General features: G+C 42.0%; 1 protein-coding gene across 1 annotated transcript in view; it reads right to left on the bottom strand.

Annotated features, from left to right (window-relative positions):
- The window catches only part of lars1b (leucyl-tRNA synthetase 1b), a 79,466-nt gene that overhangs the window by 19,916 nt on the left and 37,103 nt on the right, over positions 1-22,447 (bottom strand). Inside the window, exons 19-26 of the mRNA XM_078551072.1 lie at positions 20,199-20,337; positions 15,682-15,894; positions 14,267-14,324; positions 12,896-12,959; positions 7,193-7,376; positions 4,724-4,814; positions 4,462-4,602; positions 2,714-2,854 (exon numbers count right to left, since the gene is read on the bottom strand). Coding sequence (XP_078407198.1) covers positions 2,714-2,854; positions 4,462-4,602; positions 4,724-4,814; positions 7,193-7,376; positions 12,896-12,959; positions 14,267-14,324; positions 15,682-15,894; positions 20,199-20,337 — 1,031 coding nt within the window. The remainder of the gene's footprint in view (positions 1-2,713; positions 2,855-4,461; positions 4,603-4,723; positions 4,815-7,192; positions 7,377-12,895; positions 12,960-14,266; positions 14,325-15,681; positions 15,895-20,198; positions 20,338-22,447) is intronic.

The raw sequence follows: 22,447 nt of genomic DNA, 5'->3' as shown, positions 1-22,447 counted from the left end.
TCCACTCAGCATGAGATTGGGAATAATGACATGTCCTACCAGCCCTACTACAATGATGCACCAGCACATGCAATCACAAACACAGGGGCTACTGCATTAGATCCACTATGCAACTTCAGGACCTGTATCGAAACAATGCATTGAAACTCTTTCGAGTTATCAACAGTCACAAAATGCAACTCTTTCAAGTATAATCACAGTTCTTGGTTTCCGGGAGTGGGACATGAACCCACAACCCTCTGATTCAAAGGCGAGGGTGCTATGAACTGAGCCACAGCTGACACCTCGAAACAATGCATTGAAGATGTTCCAATCATATTTCTCATCAGTCATTAGTTGATTGGCATTATATTAGCCCCCATTAGGCTGCGAATGTGCTGACCACCCCATCCCCCCCACCCCCATGGCACTATAGTGACCTAGACTTCAGACTTGGTATTGGGTTGATGGGGAGGGTCCAGGTGCCCACAAATCTTGTGGCAGGAAAGAGATTCATGAATGGATCAAATTACAAGAAGCAGCCACACAAAAATAGGTTGCATACATGTGCATAAATGTTAGCAGTTCTTACAAACGCTCCTAATATTGTTAATGTGCTAAGAAGTCTCCTGTGGTATTTGCACAAGGTGAATTGAAGGAAACAATGGGAAGAATTTCCATCCCCCCAGTTGGGGGAGAAGTTTAGGAACGGGTGCACCTCCGATCGGCGCCTCTAATCCAATTAAGGCCCGCCCAATGTGACGTCCGCCAGGAAGCGCTATGGGCTCCCTGTGCCGGCAGGGGGGGGGATTCCCTAAGCCAGGAGTGTGCTCTCTCACGCATGCGCACAAGAAAGCACACTCATCTCCCTGAGGCTAAGTGCTGCCTCAGGGAGATCAGTGCCAAATTTAAAAATGGTACATGTTGAGAAATGAACTTTCCCTGACATGTCCCCTCATGTGACACTGTCACATGAGTTGGGACATGTCCATCACTTTTAAGTAAACTTTTATTAAATTTTTAAAAACCTACATGAAACCTCATCCCGCCCGTGGATGAGGTTTCATGCTTTTTCTGAAGCCCGTCGGGGCTCCCGGCCTGCCCGCCAACCTTAAGGTTGGGCCAGCAGGTCCATTAACTAGTCTAATTACTTTTTAAATGGCTTCAATTGGCCGTTGGCTGGTCGGCGGGCGCTTGGCTGATTCAGCTGAGCCCCCTGCCGGCCTGAAAATTGGAATGACGTCGGGAGTTCCACCCGACGTCATCCCGTGTAATTTTACGCGCCAGCAAGCGGGCCCCGCTTGCAGACCTCAATATCTGGCCCAATGTTTTACAATTGGGGTGTTTAAACCACATAGGGGAAATAATGTCAGGGTCATCTATTGTTAGTAACTTGAAATAGTCAAATTCTGTTCCAATTGGTATTTCAGAATTGTACCAGTGTTTTAGGGATAAAATTCTACAACTCTGAAAACTATGGGCAGGATCTTCTGATTGGCGAACGGAGCCGGGGCCCGCTCGCCGACGTGTAAAATGATGCGGGACGACGTCGGGTGGAACTCCCGGCGTCATTTCCATTTTTACGTCGGCGGGGGCGCAGCCAAGTCAGCTGCGCGCCCGCTGACCTCTCAACGGCCTATTGAGGCCATTGAAAAACTAATTAAGGTCACTAATGGACCTGCCCGTCCAACCTTAAGGTTGGCAGGCAGGCCAGGAGCCCTGATGGGCTTCGGAAAAAGCATGAAACCTCATCCACGGGCGGGAGGAGGTTTCATGAGGGTATTTAAATATTTATTAAAGATTTCAATAAAAGTTATGGACATGTCCCAACTCATGTGACAGTGTCACATGAGGGGACGTGTCAGGAAAACTTTTTTCAATCATTTGCTCGACAAATTTTAATTCCAAGTGAAAGAGCGCATTCCCGGCTGAGGGAATCCCCCCACCCCCGCCTGCACAGGGAGCGCATAGCGCTTCAGAGCGGACGGCATGCCAATTAAGGCCCGCCCATGGAACATGGTAGCGCGCCCCTGGGGGCGCCAATCGGAGGCACGCCCGCCCATGCCCACTCCCGCACTTCCCCCCCCCCCAACGGGGGAGGGGAAATCTTTCCCTATAAATCAGTGCCTTTGAAATTAATAGGAACATAAAATGAACAGTGATCTGGCCTAAGCTCATATTCCTGATCAGTTACATTCATTCATCCGGCATAACTGATCAGAAAATCAGCCTTACAAACATCAAATATCTTTTCTCATGATCTGTTCCACTAAACAACCTCAAAGGATGACCAGATGATAGGATAAGCACACACAAGCCTCAAGGCATGACATCTGGAGGAAAGTACAGAGTGGAGATCAGGAGTTGCCACAGCAGTACAATACGTACTTTTATCACACATACTTATGAACTGGTTGGACAGCGTTATGTCTGTCATTCTTAACATATGGAGTTATCAGTCTCAGCTCTGCCACTGTGTGAAAGCAGAGATCAGATAGCAGCAAATTATGCACAGCAAGGGAGAAGGAAGGAAATTATCACCCTAGCCATTCTTCTTTAACGAACAAAGCCGTTAAATTGCACTGGTAGTAATTTGGGAGCCAGGTTCATCTGCTCATTGTGTGATTCAGAAATGTTGCTTGGGAAGAGATCAAGAAAAGAGTGTTTGTGCTTTGTAACTGAAGTTAGAGTTTACTTTAAACACATGATAATTGTTGGTATAAATTGTTCTTACTTTTCCTTTTCCAGCAATCATATAATTCTTGGCACGGAGTCGAACATCATGGGTAGTTTCCATTAGATACTGAGATGAACGAATGAGGATTTCGTCCACAGGTCCAGCTACTGGCCATCTTGCTTTCATCAGTGACTCAGTCTGAGAAGAGTTAAATATGGGATTCAAATTCAATATTAAAAACAAGCTATATGAACAGATGTTAGGCACATATTAGCTCTCTGAAGTAATGTAGTGCAGGACATGGCTTTTTAACCCAATTTTCAGTGAAATAAAGCATTGTAAATTTTCATTTATCAGGATTTTAATTAAATATTCCCTTACTTATAGATGTATCTGCACAAAAGCAGGGGCACCCAGCCAAGCCGCATGTCTTTGTTGTAGCATTCACACCTTTGGATCAGAAGGTTGTGGGTTCAAGCCCCACTTCACCCCTTTTGAATGAGAAGTTAAACCAAAGCCTTGTCTGCCCTCTCAGGTGGACATAAAATGTGCTACCATATTATATTCCCTGGAGTCCTGGCCAACATTTACCCTTCAAGCAATATCACCACCACCAATAGCTTTTCTTTAAATGTCAAGCCTGTCTGTGAGACCCTGCTGTGTTTTGTGCATAAGAGTTAAAATTACTAGGAAATAAGTTAAAGCTGTCCTGGTACATTTTCATTAGGACATTAGGATTCTTACATCTATTACAAAGATACTATTTTCAATCCTTAAATTTGCCCAGATAAAAAATAAGGTCTCGTAAAAATGAAAGCCCAAGTATGAGCCTAGTATGAATGCTTTTCCATTGATCATAAATTTCAAGGGATCCCTAAGATGGAAAATTTCTCTGCTGTTTCTATGAAGTAATTAGGGAACGGGTGAGCTGTCAATATTTATTTTTCAGATTCAGTCAGGCATAGAGTGATCTAGGGATTCACCGAGTTAAAAGAGAATGACCCTGATATTTACGGAGATGTGGAGAGGCATGTTTGTGGGGGTGGGGAAAGTCCAGAAATGCCAAGATCCTGCGGGGTTGGCCTAGCAACAGGAGGACATGGATCCTGGGGCAGATTGCTGGGCAGACAGCTTGAGATTGCAGAACTAGTGGACAGGGTTCAGTCAAGTGAGGCTGCAATCAACAAAAGGTTTGCTCGAGGGGCCTACTGCTCCTCCTGGCACACAAGCAGTGCTATAAAAGCATCTGTTGGATCCGACTGCTCCCACCTCTAATTTGCTGCCTGCTTTCCTGAGCCCTGGGAAATCTGGATGGCCACTGTTAAATTTTAATCAGGCTCACATCTGCACTATGGGAGCTCAATTTAAATATAGAAATGAGGTCTCTTGCTACTCAAGGATGGGACACAGACATGCCACAGTAAAACAGCAATGACCCCCTTTCTGTGGCAGGCTGGGAGGTCACGTTTTGCAATTTTTAATTTTCAACTCCTCCTTGATCCTCTCCTGTCTGCCAATATTAATTCCAATGTTCTAAACAGACCATAACAAGAACTATTAATTAAAATAGAACTGACTGACTGTGGATTAGTGGTGTACATCAAAAAAAAAAATTGAGTACATCAAGAATAACTTTACTGTTTAACAAGTAATCATAGTTTATTTTAAAGCTCAATTGGACCAAATGTTACTAACTTCTTCATAGGGTACTATTTTCCTAGATGCAATGTTCTGTAGTGCGACTTGTTGTATAAGAAGTGTTTCTTTCCTCGTTTATTTATTTAAGAGCATTTGAGTTACAGCACCTTTCCTAGTAGTGCCCAGATGTGCTCACAAAGGTGGGGGCATATTGGAGCCAGCAGCAGAGTCTGGATCTCAATGAACTGGAAGACAAGGTTCTCCTGCATTCCTTCCACAGCAACTTCACGGTACTTGTCCTTCGCTGCCTGGAACACAAATTGCAAAATCATCACTCAACACTCTGACTGTCTCCCTTGGGGGCTTAAATTAAAACAGAACAAAAGTCCCAGGCAGGATGAATTATTTATTTTCAACGCTTGAACATACCTGAAATTCAAAGAAACCTGTCTTCAAAGCTTCCTTGAACATCATCCTCTCATAGTGTTGTTCTGTCTTTAGAATTCCAGCATTCATTTCACTGGAATGATAAATCACAACAACTAGCTTAGCTACATATGCCCAGAAGGACGCACTCAGGATTTTGCAAAGTACCAAAAAATAAGCAATGGTGGACTGTGCACAGTCATCAATAATAGCTTAATGGAAGGCCATTATGGTTAAAGTATGGAGGTGGAAAAATAAACAATCAAAAGCACAATTTTTCTCCTCTTCCATAATCATTTGACCCATACTAGTTTTTTCACCTAGCCACTCTTAAACCCCTTGTGGTTCAAGATCCAATTGTTTCCTGAACAGTTTCAGGGTTTTCACCTCCACTACACTTACTCGAAATGTATTTCATATGCTTATCATTCTTTGTAAGAAGCATTTCCTGACACCAGTTCTAAATTTAGCTTTTACTAGTATAAATATATCTCCCATTTCAAATCTCACTATTTAACGTCATATTCTGCATTTAGTTCCTTCAATTCCCTTAACTATCTGATATGTTTCTATAACATCACCTCACAGACATCTCTCTTTTAGGCTGAAAAGCCCGAGGATTAAAAATTAGTTCAGGTCCATTAGTGGGCACAGGGGTCGCGATGTGCAGTTAGCCCATATCAATGGAAGTGATGCTGGCGGCACACAAACATCATGCTTCCTGCTCACCTCCATGATTGCGCAATCCGTCCAGTGTTAAACACATTGCTGAGTGGCTGCACGCTCAGCAGAGGGCCCAGGATCAAGCAAGGCTAGCACTAATTAAAGCTGGTCTGCACCATTTAAAGGAGAGATAACAGCAGATAGCTCCACGGTCAATGCCGGATGGCATACAGGAAAAGGTTAATGGGCATGCACACCAAAATGCTGGATGAATTGGCAGATCTGCCAGAGAGACTGTTGCCACTGTCAGGAACCATGGAGGAAGTCTGGCTCCAACTTGACACAGAGCTGGGAGTCCATTCTTTCCAGAGTGGAATTGGTGGCAAACTTCACAACAGTACTTGCAACGATGCAGCATCTGATGGACGATGTCCCACCTTCTATTGCAGCACACATCCAATGTCTATGTGCTGCAATGGAAATTAGGTGAGGTCATGAGATCTCTGCTTGTGCCATGCAAGCCCAGCTTTGTGCTTTACAGGCTCAGACTGCTGCCATCGTGGATGCAGGTGGCAGTCCAGCAACCTGTGCTCCAGCAAATTACTAGTATTGTTGAGATGTCGCTCCTGCGGTGTGACAGTGGCTCTGTGGTGATTCAAGACAGAGATTAATAAATTTCTAGAGATTAAAGATATTAAGGTGGGGGCACAGTGGTATGTAGTCTGGAGGGAGTTGCCCTGGGAGTCCTCAACATAGACTCCGGACCCCATGAAGTCTGATGGCATCAGGTCAAAGATAGGCAAAGAAAATTCTTGCTGATAACCACGTACCGTCCCCCAACTCAGCTGAAGAATCAGTACTCCTCTATGTGGTGCAGCACTTGGAGGAAGCACTGAGGGCGGCAAGGGCGCAGAATGTACTCTGGTTGGGTGACTTCAATGTCCATCACCAAGAGTGGCTTGGTAGCACCACCACAGATCGAGCTGGCCGAGTCTTAAAGGACATAGCTGCTAGGCTGGGTCTGCAGCAGGTGGTGAGGGAACCAACAAGAGGGAAAAACATATTTGACCTCACCCTCACCAACCTGTCTGCCACAGATGCATCTGTCCAAGACAGTATCGGTAAGAGTGACCACTGCATAGTCCTTGTGGAGATGAAGTCCTGTCTTTAACTGAGGACGTTCCCTGCGCATTCATGGGACACCTGCACTATCACTCTTTCAAACATAGTGATTGACACATGCCAGAACTCGGGAGCCGACATCTGCCATATTTTCCGTTTGCCAGCTCGCGTAGGGCTGAAACCAGTGGTGTTATGGTGTGGAATTTTGCAGCCCAAGTTTGTTCAGTAGTTTTGTATAACCCAAACCTGACAGCAGGAATCAGCTTTGTCTCTTCTCTGCGGCGTCTCCAGTGTTTGAATATATTTCCTGTATCTTGGAGACTAAGACTGGTCATAGTCAGACCAAACCACCATATAGTTTGATCACAACTTCCACTCACCAGAGTTTTAATTGTGGCCATACACAACAATAAGCCTAAACATAATTATTTATCATGTGCAACATTCAGGGATATCCAAAAGCTACTTTCATATGTATACTACCTATCACACTCCCAATATATATGCTCTTCTTTCATGAAGTAATGCCCTAAGTATAATGCACTAAGACTGAAGAACTGTACCCTGCATTGAAAAAGTTAGTTTTAACAAATGCTATTGCAGAATAACTGACCATTACCAATATATTTCAAGAAATGCTGCAAGTAGCTAATAGGGACATCTTCAAATACAAAGGCCATTCAGTACCTGACAAAGACTCTATCGTTGAAGGTGTTGGCAGGTCCACTCCGAAGGCTCTCACGATTTGCAATCATTTCCTTCACCCATTCCACCCAAGTGTAGAGCCTCAGGATACCTGCATCAGCCATGGTTTCTACGAAGTTAGCGTCTTCCACTGTGTCACCAGCGTCAGCAAGAGCAAGGCGCATTCCTGGGAACAAAGTTGTGTCAAAGGAGTAAAGGAGATGGTTAGTTTATGAACAATTATCCCAAATGGCTAGGCGTTGTAAATAACCAACTGTCACTGCTTGATAGAACTAAAACATAGACAAGCACAGTTTTCATGTAATCTATAACAAAACAATTATATCTGGTCTCCATTATTTAAATTAAAATTATACCTCTAGGCACCATTGAGTGACAAGACACACATTCTTGCTCACAATTACCCACACAGCAGGCCCCCAGTCTCTAACCTTGATGCCAAATCGAGGGCTGGGACGATTAAGAGAGGGGTGAGATGTTTTCTCAGAAAATAGTACGTTAAATAACCTATTCCTGCAAGCCTGCTATCAGGTGGATCAAGATGAACACCAGAAAGGCAACTGGAATCAATTCATCCAACCATTCAATTTGGGAATGTTGTTTAAATGAAAGAGCATGGTCCTTGTTGTTTAGAAAAATAATAGTTTCAACCTAACCCAATATATGCTTTGGGGTTGCAGAGAAAATAATTCAGGATTTAGATAATTTTTATGCCAGCAATAGAAATTCCTGTGAACAGTCCATTAGTATTGCTCATTTCCATGACACAAAAAAAAATTGAGGTGGCATTTTGTTGCCCCATATGGGAATCAAAGACTCTTTCATTCCTCTAATGATAATTCTAAGTTTATGCCCCTGATTACTGATTTGCCAAAATAACTTCCTCAGAGTGGCAATCAGAGATGGATTGCTACTCTGCTCCAAATTTTAAACCAAAAATCTTTTTGGAGCCTATCTCACCAGACCTTCCAACTCAGGCCAGGCAAGGTCTGGGCAGTGCAGTACGTCCTTGCATTGAGGGCAGCTCAGTTGAATGTAAGGAGGCCACAACCCCTTTTAAAAAAATATATAAACAGCGCTAGCTGCCATAAACCAGGTAAATTAAAGGTCCAGCCAAGTTTAAAGGTTCTTGACAGGCCAGGGAGAAGGTAAGTGTATAAGGTTAAGTGGGTAGGGTGTGGGGGAAGTTGAGTTGGGTTGTGCCTCGGGGGTGAGTGGGGGGGTTAATACGAACATACAAATTAGGAGGAGTAGGCCACTTGGCCCCTCAAACCTGCTCCGCCATTCAATAAGACCATGGCTGATCTGATTTTAACCTCATCTTCACATTCCTGCCTATCCCAATAACCTTTCTCCCTCTTGCTTATCAAGAATCTATCTTCCTCTGCCTTAAAGATGTTCAAGGACTCTGCCTCAACCACCTTTTCAGGAAGAGAAATCCAAAGTGTCTCAACCCTCAGCGAAAACATATTTCCTCATCTCTGTCCTAAATGGGCTACCCTTTATTTTGAAGCAGTGACCCCGAGTTCTAGATTCTCCCACAAGAGAAAACATCCTTTCCAAATCTACCCTGTCATGTCCCCTCAGGATCTTATATATTTCAATCAAGTGACCTCTTATTCTTCTAAACTCCAGCGGATACAAGCCTAGCCTGTCCAGGCTTTCCTCACAGAACAACCTGCCCATTCCAGGTATTAATTTGAAAACCTTCTCTGAACATCATTCATTAAATAAGGAGACCAATACTGTATACAGTACTCCAGATGTGGTCTCACCAATGCCCAGTATAACTGAAGCATAACCTGCTTTCTCTTGTATTCAATTCCCCTTGCAATAAACAATAACATTGTATTAGCTTTGCTAATTACTTGCTGCACCTGCATACTAAACATGTGCAATTCATGCACTAGGGCACCCAGATCCCTCTGCAGCTCAGAACTCTGCAGTCTCTCACCATTTAAATAATAAGCCTCTTTTTTATTTGTCCTGCCAAAATGGACAATTTCACATTATACTCCATTTGCCAGATCTTTACCCACTCACCTAACCTATCTATATCCTTTTGTAACCTCCTTAGGTCCCTCTTTACAGCTTATGTTCCTACATATCTTTGTGTCATCTGCAAATTTAGCAACCATACCATTGATCCCTCATCCAAATCATTTATATAAATTGTAAAGAATTGAGGCCTCAGTACTAATTCCTGTGGCATACCACTTGTCACATCTTACCTACCAGAAAGTGACCCATTTTTGCCTACTCTGTTTCCTGTTAGCTAACTAATCTTTTATCCATGCCAACATGTTACCCCTACACCATGAACTTTTATTTTCCGTAATAACCTTTGATGAGGCAAATGCCTTCTGAAAATCTAAGTACAGTACATCTACTGGTTCCCCCTTTATCTACAGCACCTGTTATTTCTTCAAAGAAATCCAATAAATTGGTAAACATGATTTCCCTTTCACAAAACCATGTTGACTCTGCCTGATTACTTTTAATTTATGTAAGTACCCCTTTGTAACGTCTTTAATAATAGCTTCTAACATTTTCCCTATGACAGATGTTAGGCTAACAGGCCTACAGTTTCCCATTTCCTGTCTCCCTCCCTTTTTGAGTAAAGGAGCTACATTAGCTATTTTCCGATCAAATGAAACCTTCCGCGAATCTAGTGAATTTTGGAAAATTAAAACCGACACATCAACTATCTCACCAGCCACTTCCTTTAAGACCCTAGGTTGAAATCCACCAGGACCCGGGGAGTTAGCAAATTGTTGGAACTTAGGGTTGACAAGTATCACTACCCTGGTGATTGTTATTTTTCTGAGTTGCTCTCTCCCTCCCATTTCCTGATTTACCATCATTTCTGGGATGTTACTTGTGAAGGCCAATGCAAAATACCTGTTCAATTCAACTGCTATCTCCTTATTTTCCATTATCAATTCCCCAAACTCACTTTCTGTAGCACCAACGCTCACTTTGTTAACTCTTCTTTTTTAAATATCTAAAGAAGCTCTTACTATCTGTCTTTCTATTTCCACCCAGCTTTCTCTCATACTCAAATTTTTCCTTCCCTATTAATCTTTTAGTCATTATTTGCTGCTTTTTGTATTCAGTCCTATCTTCTGATCTGCCACATATCATTGCACAATGATGGTGCTTTTGCTTTAAGTTTGATACTGTATTTAACTTATTTAGTTAACCACGGATGGTGGATCCATCCCTTGGAATTTTTCTCATTGGAATGTATCTATTCTGTGTATTTTGAAATATCCCCTTAAATGTCTGCCACTGCATCTCTATTGACCTGTTCCTTAACCTGATTCACCAGTTCACTTTCGCTAGCTCTACTTTCATGCCTTCATAATTGCCCTTATTTAAGTTTAAAATACTAGTGTTAGACTCATTCTTTTCTCCCTCAAATTGAATGTAAAAATCAAACATTTTATTATCCCTGCTACCTAGGTGCGCCTTCATTATGGGGTCATCAATTAATCTTAACTCGCTGCACATCAGGTCAGGTTGAGTTTGGGCTGGGCCAGGCCTTTGGGGGGAGGTGGGGGCGACAGTCAGCCCTGGCAAGGGGTTTGGGGAAGGGCGGGGGGGGTGAGAGAGTTGGGACTGGCGAGGGTGAGAAAATGAGTCCCCATGGGGGTGGGGGAATCCTGTGGATTGGGGACTTCCCGTAGAGGGGTGCAGTCCCTTGGTGGGGGGCGGGGGGGGCGCGCAGGTGGAGTCCCATGGTGGGTGGATAGTTGCGAGGGGTGAGAGTTGACCCTTGTGTTGGTGTCGGGAGGAATCTCCTGGGGGTTTCGGGGATAGTCTGGGTCTGTAATTTAGTTACCCAGGAGCTAGACGAGGTTTTAATTCTTCCAGCTTCTTCTGGGTAACTATTGATGTAACTTAGTCAGAACCATCCAAAGTTTAGGATTTAAATTGCATTTTTGGATTGCTCCCAGTGCAGGGCAATTGCCCAGGGGCAGCTTGCACTTCCGGGCAATTGCCGTGCAAACCTTCCCTGTGAACTTCGGGTGGTGGCGGGGAGGGGGAGGGGGGGGGGGGGGGGGGGGGGGGGGGCGGGTGTCTTCCCCAGCACATATTTGGGGTAATCCTCCCAATGTGACACCTTGGAGCTCGGAAGTTACGGCCCAATCTTTTGCGACTTATCCCCTCAAAACTCTTCCTAATCTTGAAAATTAATCAGATTTCCATCTCCCTCAACTTTCCCCATTCCAATGACAGAAACCACCTATTTCTTTGTAACTATAAGCCCTCATCCTCATTGTAATTCTATGAGGGGTTTGATAGAGTAAAGTTGGAGACACTGTTTCTATTGGCAGGAGAGTTGGTAATCAGGGCGAATTAATTGGTAAGAAAAATGATTATGCAGCAAGTTATAATGATTTGAAATAAACTACCTGAAAAGGTGGTGGAAACAGATTTAACAGTAACTGTCAAAAGAGAATTGGATATGCTTGAGAAGGAGAAATCCACAGGATTACCAGAAAAGAGCAGTTGAGGACTAATTAAATTGCTCTTTCAAACAGCCGGCATAGAAATGTTTGGCTGAACAACCTCCTTCTAAACTGTACAATTCACTGAATCACTGTCCATGCTCTTTTTAGGAGTTCTAACAGTCTTCCAATTATGGCTTCCCAAAACTTCATAAGATTTTCCAAAAATGGCCTGACTAATGTCTTGTGCTTATTCAACAAACTTAATTTTTGTTTTTGATGTTCCTTCATAAAAAATCCAAAACTGCAGTTTGAAAGGAAGACTTTCATTTGTATAGCACCTTTCACGGCCTCAGGTTATCTGAAAACGCAATGGGATACTTTCTGAAGTGTAGTTAGTGTTGCAATATGTAGGAAACACTGCAGCCAATTTGTTCACAGCAAGGGTCACACCATTCTAAGAAAATGATCAGATTATGTGCTTTATTGAGGTTGGTTGAAGGATAAATATATTCCAGGAGACTGCGTAGAAAATACCTTCTCTTCAAAAAAAAAATGCCACGGGATTTCTTTAAATGTCCTGTGGAGGGGGCAGGTGGAGATAGATGTATCTCCTATTGTCTCATGTGAAAGATGGAAGCTCTAACAGTGCAGCATTCCCTTGCTACTGCACAGAAGGGTCGCTATTATGGATTATTCTACTTGCTTTCCCACTGTTAAAGATCTATTCACCTGCAATTCTGCAATCCTGTCAAAAATCTGTTGAGTGTACCATTTAGAGTATATATCATTTCATTTCTCTTCCCCCTCTCACAATTATCATCATGCATTGATTTGCAACAGTCACTTATCTTTCCATTCCACTAACCTCCTTATGTGCTCTTGTAATATTCTGATTACATTAACTGGGAATTAATTTATAATGCCAAATAGTGCATCATTTTATTAAAAATTCCCTCATATCATTGACTGGTCCACAAACAGATAACAACCTACAACTGCACTCATTACGCACAATGCAACCCCATATAAGTCATCACTCTGTAATGGCAATGCTGCTCAAATGTCTATGCCTTCTGTAGAGAAGCTGCTAATTCTAACAAACTAAACTCAGGTGGTGGGGACAGGGTTTGGGGAGGGGGAAAGAGAGAGAGGGGGACGTGGTAGTTTGTGGAAAGAGTGAGGACAGGATGATGGGGGGAGGGCAACAGGAGGGAGGGCGATTACTCACCATCTGCAGAGAATTTTTCCACAGCTTCATCCAGAGTAAGGAAATTCCCTGTGGATTTAGACATCTAATGGAAAGAGAAAAATAGCAACAGAAGTTACTCAAGATATATTCTGAAGTGAAATACATTAATATTCAAATACATGTTAATTCATTGGAAGTCAGGCAATTCTTTAATTATGCTTTAATACAGCATAAATTATTTTAAAGGCAAAATACTGTGGATGCTGGAAACCTAAAACAAAAACAAAAAATGCTGGAAAAACTCAGCAGGTCTGACAGCATCTGTGGAGGGAAAGACAGAGTTAACGTTTCAAGTCCGAATGACTTCTTCAGAGCTAAAGGGAAATATTTACTGATTAAGGGGGGTGGAATCGGTGAAGCTGTATAGAAGGACAGCAATAGGTGGAGGCAAAGGAGAGATTGCAAAAGATGTCATAAGCAAAAGGTCAAAGGGTTGTTAATAGTGGTGACACTGGCTAAAGAAGATGCTAATGGTGACATTAAGAGTGGAAAGCAAAATGCGATAATGGCCAGGCCAGGGTAAGCACTCTGGAAAGTGACAGGTGGCCCTAGTGGGGGTGGGGTGGGGGGGGAGAGACAGTGGTGGGAAAAAGAGATCGGAAATAGGCTAAAAGCTGGGGATAAAACAATGAATAGAAATTGAAATAAATTTTAAAAATAATAATAATGAAAATAAGTGGGGAAAAAAATTTAAAAATAAAAATGAATATAGGAAAAAAGGGGGCTTAAAAAGGCGTGGGGATGGAGAAGAGTTTATGGTCTGAAGTTGTTGAACTCAATGTTAAGTCTGGAAGGCTGTAAAGTGCCTATTTGAAAGATGAGGTGCTGTTCCTTCAGTTTGCGTTGAGCTTCACTGGAACAATGCAGCAGGCCAAGGACGGACATGTGGGCATGAGAGCAGGATGGTGTGTTGAAACGGCAAGCGACAGGAAGGTCTGGGTCATGCTTGCAGACAGACCGAAGGTGTTCTGCAAAGCGGTCACCCAGTCTGCGTTTGGTCACTCCAATGTACAGGAGACCGCATTCGGAGCATTGAATGCAGCAGGCCAAATTGAGGGAAGTGCAAGCAAAGCGCTGCTTCACTTAAAAGGAGTGTTTGGGCCCTCGAATGGTGAGGAGGGGGGGAAGAAAAGGGGCAGGTGTTGCACCTTCTGCGATTGCATGGGAAGGTGCTATGGGAGGGGGTTGAGGTGTTGGGGGTGATGGAGGAGTGGACCAAGGTGTCCTGGAGGGAACGGTCCCTATGGAATGCCGACAGAGTAGTGGGGAGGTGAAGGGAAGATATATGTTTGGTGATGGCATCATGCTGGAGTTGGCGGAAATATTTATATAATATGAATTATATTGTACCTTTTCAGAATTCAGTAGCAAGTGTCCATTTGCTCTTACAGCTTGAGGCCATTTTGAACTACAATTTGAAAAAAAAATATCAGTTATACATAAAAAATCTTTTAGCAATAGTCTCCCTCAACTGCACATAGTTCCCCCAAATTAGCTTCTCCTTTCCTCTCAATCGCTTCTTTAGTCAGGAAGCTGGCAGCATCTCCATGAATGACACTCTGAAAGGTGTGGTTCATACGAATATATGAACTAGGCGCAGAAGTAAGCCATTTGGCCCCACGAGCCTGCTCCACCATTCAATATGATCATGGCTGATCTGTTTGTGTTGAGTTCCACATTCCCATCTACTCTCAATAACCTTAGATTCCCGTTAGGCAAGGAATCAATCTACCCTAAAAATATTCAGTGACCCCTGCTTCCACCATCTTCTGAGGCAGAGTTCAAAGTCGCACAATCCTCAGAAAAAATTTCTTCTGATCTTTGTCCTAGAAGGGCGACCCCTAACTTTAAAACAGTACCCCCTAGTTCTGGATTCACCCACAAGAAGAAACATCCTTTCCATGTCTACCTTGTCAAGACCATTCAGGGTCTTACATACTTCAATCAAGTCACCCCTCACTATTTTAAATTCCAGTAGAAACAAGCCCAGCCTGTCCAACCTTTCCTCATAAGACAATCCACTCATTCCAGGTACCAATCCAGTAAATCTCCTCTGAACTGCCTCCAATGCATTTATGTCCTTCCTTAAATAAGGAGACCAAAACTGCATACAGTTTTTGATATGTGGTCTCACCAATGCCCTGTATAACTGAAGCATAACATCCTTACTTTTATGTTCAATTTCTCTCGTAATAAAGGATAGCATTCCATTAGCCTTCTTGATTACATGCTGTACCTGCAAACTAACGTTTGTGACTCATGCACGAGAACACCTAGATCGCTCTGGACCTCGGAATTCTGCGGTCATTCTCTGCTTAAGCGATACTCTGCTTTTTTAATTTTCCTGCCTAAGTGAAGAACTTAGCATTTTCCCACATTATACCCCATCTGCCAGATTTTTGCTCACTCACTCAATTTATCTATATCCGTCTGCAAACTCCTTTTGTCTTCTTCACAACCTGCTTTCGTACTTTTCTGCAAATTTGGCTACCATAGCTTCATCTATGTCATTGATGTGAATTGTAAAAAGTTGAGGTCCCAGCACAGGACCCTGCAAGACTCTGCTCATCACATCCTGCCAATCAGATAAAGACCCATTTTTGCATACTCTGTTTTCTGCCAGGTTGAGGGAACAACCCCCTCAAAGGCACCCCGTATAGATTAGCAAACATGACGCCTTCTCCACATGCAGACAGGATTATGCATGGTCTGTAGATATCACTTATTTCACCTGAAAATTTTATTACTGAATAATGTGATCTCACCTGTCATTGGGCCACATGGCTATATGGCTATACAGGTAGTAGGAGAGATGGTTTGGAACCAAATCTTTCCCAGAGACTCGTAAATCCACTGGATACCAGTATTCGAATTCCTTTTTCAGTTGGTCTAGACTTGCTTTAGGAATCGGAGTCTCTGGATATGAAACGCCCTTCAAAAACACATAATCCCAAACTTCTCTGGTCATCTGTTCTGGTCTGAGGGAATAATAAAATAAACATATACCAATGCTGGCAGAATCTATTATTGTGGAAGGAGCTTGTAATGATGGCATTTTTAAAAAAAAAAGGAACATAAGAAATAGGAGCAGGATTAGGCCATTTAGGACCATAAGACATAGGAGCAAGAGTAGGCCATTCAGCCCATCAAGTCTGCTCTACCATTCAATGGTTGATCTGATATTCCTCAACACCACTTTCCTGCCTTCTCCCTTGATTACCTTACTGATTAAAAATCTGTCGATCTCCGCCTTGAATACACTTAACAACCCAGCATCTACAGCCCTCTGTGGTAAAGAATGCCACAGATTAACTACCCTCAGAGAAGAAATTCCTCCTCATCTCTGTTTTAAATGGGTGACCCCTTACTCTGAGATTATGCCCTCTGGTCCTAGACTCTCTCACCAGGGGAAACAACCTCTCAGCATTTACCCTGTCAAGCCCCCAAGAATCTTATATGTTTCAATGAGGTTGCCTCTCATTCTTCTAAACTCCAATGAGTACAGACCCAACATACTCAACCTCTCCTCATAAGAAAATCCCTCCATACCCGGGGTCAATCTAGTGAACCTTCTCTGGACTGCCTCCAATGCCAGTATATCTTTCCTTAGATAAGGGGAGACCAAAATTGCTCACAGTATTCTAGGTGTGGTCTAACTAGTGCCTTGTATAGTTTTAGCAAGACTTCCCTATTTTTATACTCCATTCCCTTTGAAATAAAGGCCAACATTCCATTTGACTTCCCTATTACCTGTTGAACTTGTATGTTAGCTTTTGGGATTCATGCACAAGGACTCCAAATTCTTTTGTGCTGCAGCCTTCTGCAGTCTTTCTCCATTTAAATAATATTCAGCTCCTCTATTCTTCCTACCAAAGTGCATAACCTCACATTTTCCCGCATTATGTTCCATCTGCCACTTTTTTGCCCACTCAATTAACCTGTCTACATCCCTCTGTAGACTCCTTGTGTCATCCCCATCACTTGCCTTCGCAAATTTGATGATAGTACATTTGCTTCCCTCATTTATGTCATTTATATTGTAATAATTGATGTCCCAGCACTGATCCCTGTGGCACTCTACTTGTTATAGGTTGCCATCCTGTAAATGTCCCCCTTATCCCAACTCTCTGTCTTCTATTAGTTAGACAATCCTCTAACCATGCTAATATACTACCCCCAACACCATGGGCTCTTATTTATCAAGTAGCCTTACGTGCAGTACCTTATCGGTACCTTTTCTTTTTGGAAATCCAAATATATTACATCTGCTGGTTCCCCTTTATCTATCCTGCTTGTTATCTCCTCAAAAAATTCTATTAAATTTGTCCGGCATGATTTACCCTTCATGAAGCCATGCTGGCTCTGCTAGATTATGTAATTCTAAATGCTCTGCTATAACATCCTTTATAGTAGACTCTAACATTTTCCCAATGACAAACGTTAAGCTAACTGGCCTATAGTTACCTGTTTTTGGTCTCCCTCCCATTCTGAATAAGGGTGTTACATTGGAAGTTTTCCAATCCTCAGGGACTTTTCCGGAATCTGAGGATTCTTGGAAGAATAATACCACTGTATCCGTTATCGCTGTAGCTACTTCCTTTAATACCCTAGGATACAGCCCATCAGGTCCAGGGGACTTATCGGCCTTTAGCCCCATTAGTTTCCCTAGTATTTTTTCTCTAGTGATAGTTATTGTATTTATTTCCTCCCTGTCTTTTGCCCCTTGATTATTTAGTATTGGAATGCTATTAGTGTCTTCTAACATGAAGACTGAAGCAAAATATTTATTCAACTCCTCTGTCATTTCCTGGTTTCCCATTATTATTTCCCCAGCCTCATTCTGAAGGGGCCTATGTTCACTTTGTTCTCTCTTTTCCTTTTTATATATTTACAGAAGCTCTTACTTTCTAGTTATATTACTTGTTACTTTTATTTCTTGCTAGTTTACCCTCAAAGTTTATTTCTCACTCTTTATTAATTTTTTGGTCATCTGTTATTGGTTTTTAAAAACTTTCCAAATCCTCTGGCTTATCGCTAATCTTTGTCACATCGTATGTCTTTTCTTTTAATTTGATGCTAACTTTAACTTCCTTGGTTAACCATGGTTGGTTTATCCGCTTCCTTGAATCCTTCTGCCTCACTGGGATATATCTTTGTTGAGTCACGAACTATTTTCTTAAACGTCATTGTTCATCAACTGTTTTTTCTGCTAAAATCCTGTCCTAGTCCACTCCAGCCAACTCTGCCCTCATTCCTTTGTAATTACCCTTATTTAAGTTTAGTGCAGTTGTTTCTGACCCAAGTTTCTCACTCTCAAACTGAATACTAAATTCTACATCATGGTCACTGTTTCCTAGGGCATCTTTTACTCTGAGGCCATTTATTAAACCTGCTTTATTACACATTACCAGATTCAAAATAACCTGATTGCTGATTGGATCCATAACATATTGTTCTGGAAAACCGTCCCGAATACACTCTATGAGTTCTTGCTCATGGCTACCTCTGCCAATTTGATTTTCCCAATCTACATGAAGATTAAAGTCACCCATGATTAATGTACTGCCTTTTTTACATGCCTTCATTATCTCCTGATTCATTCTCTGTCCTACAGTACAGCTGCTGTTTGAGGGCCTATAGACTACTCCCATCAATGTCTTCTTGCCCTTGTTATTTCTTACCTCCACCCATATGGATTCTACATCTTCCATCTACATCTACGTCATCTGACCCCATCGAGCCTGCTCCACATTCAATTGTATCATGGTTATTTTTCTACCTCAACAACATTTTTTCACACAATCCCCATATGCCTTGCTGTCTTTATTATCCAGAAAGCTATCGACCTCTGTCTTGAACATACTCAATGACTGAGCCTCCACAGCCCTCAGCAGTAAAGAATTCCAAAGATTTACCACCCCTGCGTGGAGAAATTCCTCCTCATTTCAGTCCTAAATGATCTTCCTCTTATTCTGACATTTTTCCCCCTGGTTCTAAACCCTCCAACCAGGGGAAACATCCTGCCTGCATCTACCTTGTTGTGCCCTGTAAGAATTTTATATGTTTCAATGAGACTGCCTCTCATTCTTCTAAACTCTAGAAAATACAGGCCCAATCTCCTCAATCTCTCCTCATAGGACAATCCTGCCATTCCAGGAATCAGTCTGGTGAACCTTCGTTGCACTCCCTGTATGGAAAGTATATCCTTCCTTAGGTAAGGAGACCAAAACTGGAATATTTTTCAAACCCTTGATGCTCATTATGAATTGTGTTTGCGACTGTTGCAAACTCACTTTAGACAAAGCCAGATGCAAAACTAGATTTCAGAGGCAAAAAATCCAATAGACACTGCATCTAGTCTCCAAATGACTGATCTTTAGAGGACAAATTGGATTTATTAGCTACAGCTTGTTGTACTCTGTGGCGCTAAGTGGGCCAAATGTGATTGAAAACATTTTGCTTTAGCAATGAAACTGCAACAATTGAATTGGCAATAGGAATGGATGGGCCCAGAAATACAGGAATCTAATGACTCTTTAAAAAATAACTAGAGTGTGAATTTAGTTTGGCAAACATGAAAGGCTAGCCTTGCATTGTTGAGGATGATCTATAATCAGTATTTCTTTTTCCATCCATTCACAGGGTGTGAGTGCTGCTGACAAGGGTAGCATTTATTGCATTTCCTTAATTGAGAAGGTGGTAATAGGCCATCTTCCAGAATACAACTGAGTGGCTAGCTCAATCATTTCAAAAGGCCGTAAAGGGTCAACCACATTGCTGCGGGTCTGGAGTTACATATAGGCCACAGCAGGAAAGAACAGCAGATTTCAATCCCTATAGAACATTAGTGAACCAGATGAGATTTTAGACAACCTGGTAGTTTCATGGTCATGAATTATTACCAAGCCCTCTGGATTACAAGTCCAGTAACGTTACCACTATGCTACTGTACTCATTATTAAAAAATGAAGTGTATGCAGATGATCAAATAGTCGAGACTGTTCATCTGGAGAAAGTAACCTCATTGTTCCTGCAACTGCACTTTCCGATCCGTAAAGGAGACTTCAGTTCAATCTTAAAAGGTGAATATTACCTGTGCAGCCTTTAAATTAATTATTTCGGGAGCATAAGATGTTGTTCCTATAATCTGTTTATAGATGATTATTACATTCACTACACACAGAATCAATAATAACTGCTAATTAATATTTTGTTTTCATAAATTGTAATGCAGTTATGGTTCACAAAGTAAAATTATTGTTTTGAAAATTCCTATTCCCACCTGATGCCCAGCGGGCCAGATGTTTGACCATTCAAAGTTCCCCCTTGTAATAGGTGAGCGACAGTATAATAAGCCATGTAAATTGTGGAATCAGAGAGTGACTCTATCAGCCATTGGTCATCCCATGGCAGACGAGTACCTGAAAGAGTAAAAATACAATTTACTGAGAAGCTGCCAAACAATTTGCAGTGCAAAAGTGCTCATGTACAGCAAGATGTTGAAACACAGTACATTGAGAAGGAAATATAGTGGAGGCTCAGCAGGATGGAAAAAATAAAAATGGGCAGGTGGGGGCTGAAGCCACAAAGTGAAGGGCTTTGAGGGCACTTTTGAAAGCAGGGAATGAAGCAACTACAAAAAAAAAATGTTCTAAGGAGGGGCTTCTGAAGATGGGGTACAGCTTGGAGAGACATCAGTGTGAGCGGGGACAAATTATAGTCAGAAGATGCCAAATGGAGAAGATATGCGTAGCCATGAGAGGCTGGAAGAGATTATGGAGGTAAAGTAGCAAAATTTTAAAGTGATGGTTAGAACCTTGACATTTACAATCCTGAAGTGTGCCAGTTGGCAGCAGTCTCATCCCACAGTTTACCACAATTAAGGTAAGCCCAGAGCTTTGCTAACCCAAATATAGAAGAGAACAGACACCAGCTTTCAACTCTTAAGAGACTGTGTGCATTTACAGAAACAACTGTCAAACTGTTTACATGAGGAAAAGATGGTGGGGGGGGAACCCTGAGCAGGCACTTACAGCAACACATCGTATTTTCAAATGGCGTATTCTTCTCTTCATATGAATCACTCCATTAATTCCCATGAGCTGAAGAAATGATGCAAGTTATGGCTAGGGTCTTCCCAAGCAAAAAGATCTTTTGAGCAAAGCATGTCAATTATTCTTCATCTCCAAATAACCACTCAAAATAAGATCAGCTAATGCCTACAGGTAGGTCTGCATCTGCTGCAAATCGTGAATAGTATGTGGCATTACGGGGAGCTATGGAGGACACAATACTTAATAGATTCATCTTTCATACGTACGAACATATATTTTCGGAGCAGGAGCAGGACATTCAGCGCGGTGAGCCTGCTCTGCCATTTCATACCATCATGGCTGATCTGATTTTGGCCTTTGCTTTCCTGTTTACCCCAATACCTTTGACTCATTTGTCAGTCAAACATCTATCTAACTCAACTTTAAAAATATGTAATGACCCTGCCCCCACTGCTCTCTGGGAAGGAGAATTCCAGACTAATGACCCTCTGAAAGAAAAAAAATTCTTATTATCTCCATCTTAAGTGGAAGGCCCCTTATTTTTAAACCGTGTCCCCTAGTTCCAGATTGTCCCATAAGGGGAAACACCATTTCAGCAACCACCCTGTCAAGGCCCCTCAGGATCTTATATGTTTCAACAAGATCACCTCTCATTCTTCTAAACTCCAATGAACACAGGTACAGCTTGTCCAACCTTTCCTCATAAGACAACAACTCATTCCTGGGATAAGTTGAGTGAACCTTCTCTGTACTGCTTCTAATGAATTATATTTTTTTTAAATAAGGAAATTGAGAAAATTACGAAGAGTATGATGAAAGCTAGCTAGAAATATAGAAATTGATAGGGTTTCTACAGGCATTTAAAGAAGAAAAAGAATAATTAAAATGAGTGTTATTCTTCTACAGCAAATCTGAGGAATCAATAATTGGAAATAAGGAAAAGGCTGATGCATTGAACAAATATTTTGCATCTTTCTTTATTGTAGAAGATAAAAATAACATTCCAGAAATAATTGTAAATCAAGAGTTGAAGGGAGGGAAGAACTTAAAACAGTCACCACGGAAGGGGCACTGAGAAAATTATTAGAATTAAAGGCTGACAAGTCCCCAGGTACTGTTGGACTTCATCCCAGGGTCTTAAAAGGAGTGGCTGCTGGGATAGTAGATGCATTGATTGTAATTTTCCAAAATCCCCCTAGATTCTGGAAAGGTCCCATCAGATTGCAAAATAGTGAATATAACTCTTCTATTCAAGAAAGGAGGGAGACAGGAAGCAGGAAACTGCAGGCCATCAGCCTAACATCTATCATAGGGAAAACACTGGAATCTATTAAGGAGGTTATAGCACACTTAGAAAATCAGAATATAATCAAGCAGAATCAACATAGTTTCCTTATTTCCCATTAATTCCCCAGAACTCTATCTCTAGAGGAACAACTCTCACTTTAGTTATTTTTATCCTTTTTAAAATTCCTAT

This window comes from Cetorhinus maximus, chromosome 10 (assembly GCF_964194155.1).
Source record: "Cetorhinus maximus chromosome 10, sCetMax3.hap1.1, whole genome shotgun sequence".
NCBI lineage: Eukaryota > Metazoa > Chordata > Chondrichthyes > Lamniformes > Cetorhinidae > Cetorhinus > Cetorhinus maximus.
The sequence above is the reverse complement of the archived record's forward strand: the minus strand, read 5'-3'. Positions and strand labels throughout refer to the sequence as shown.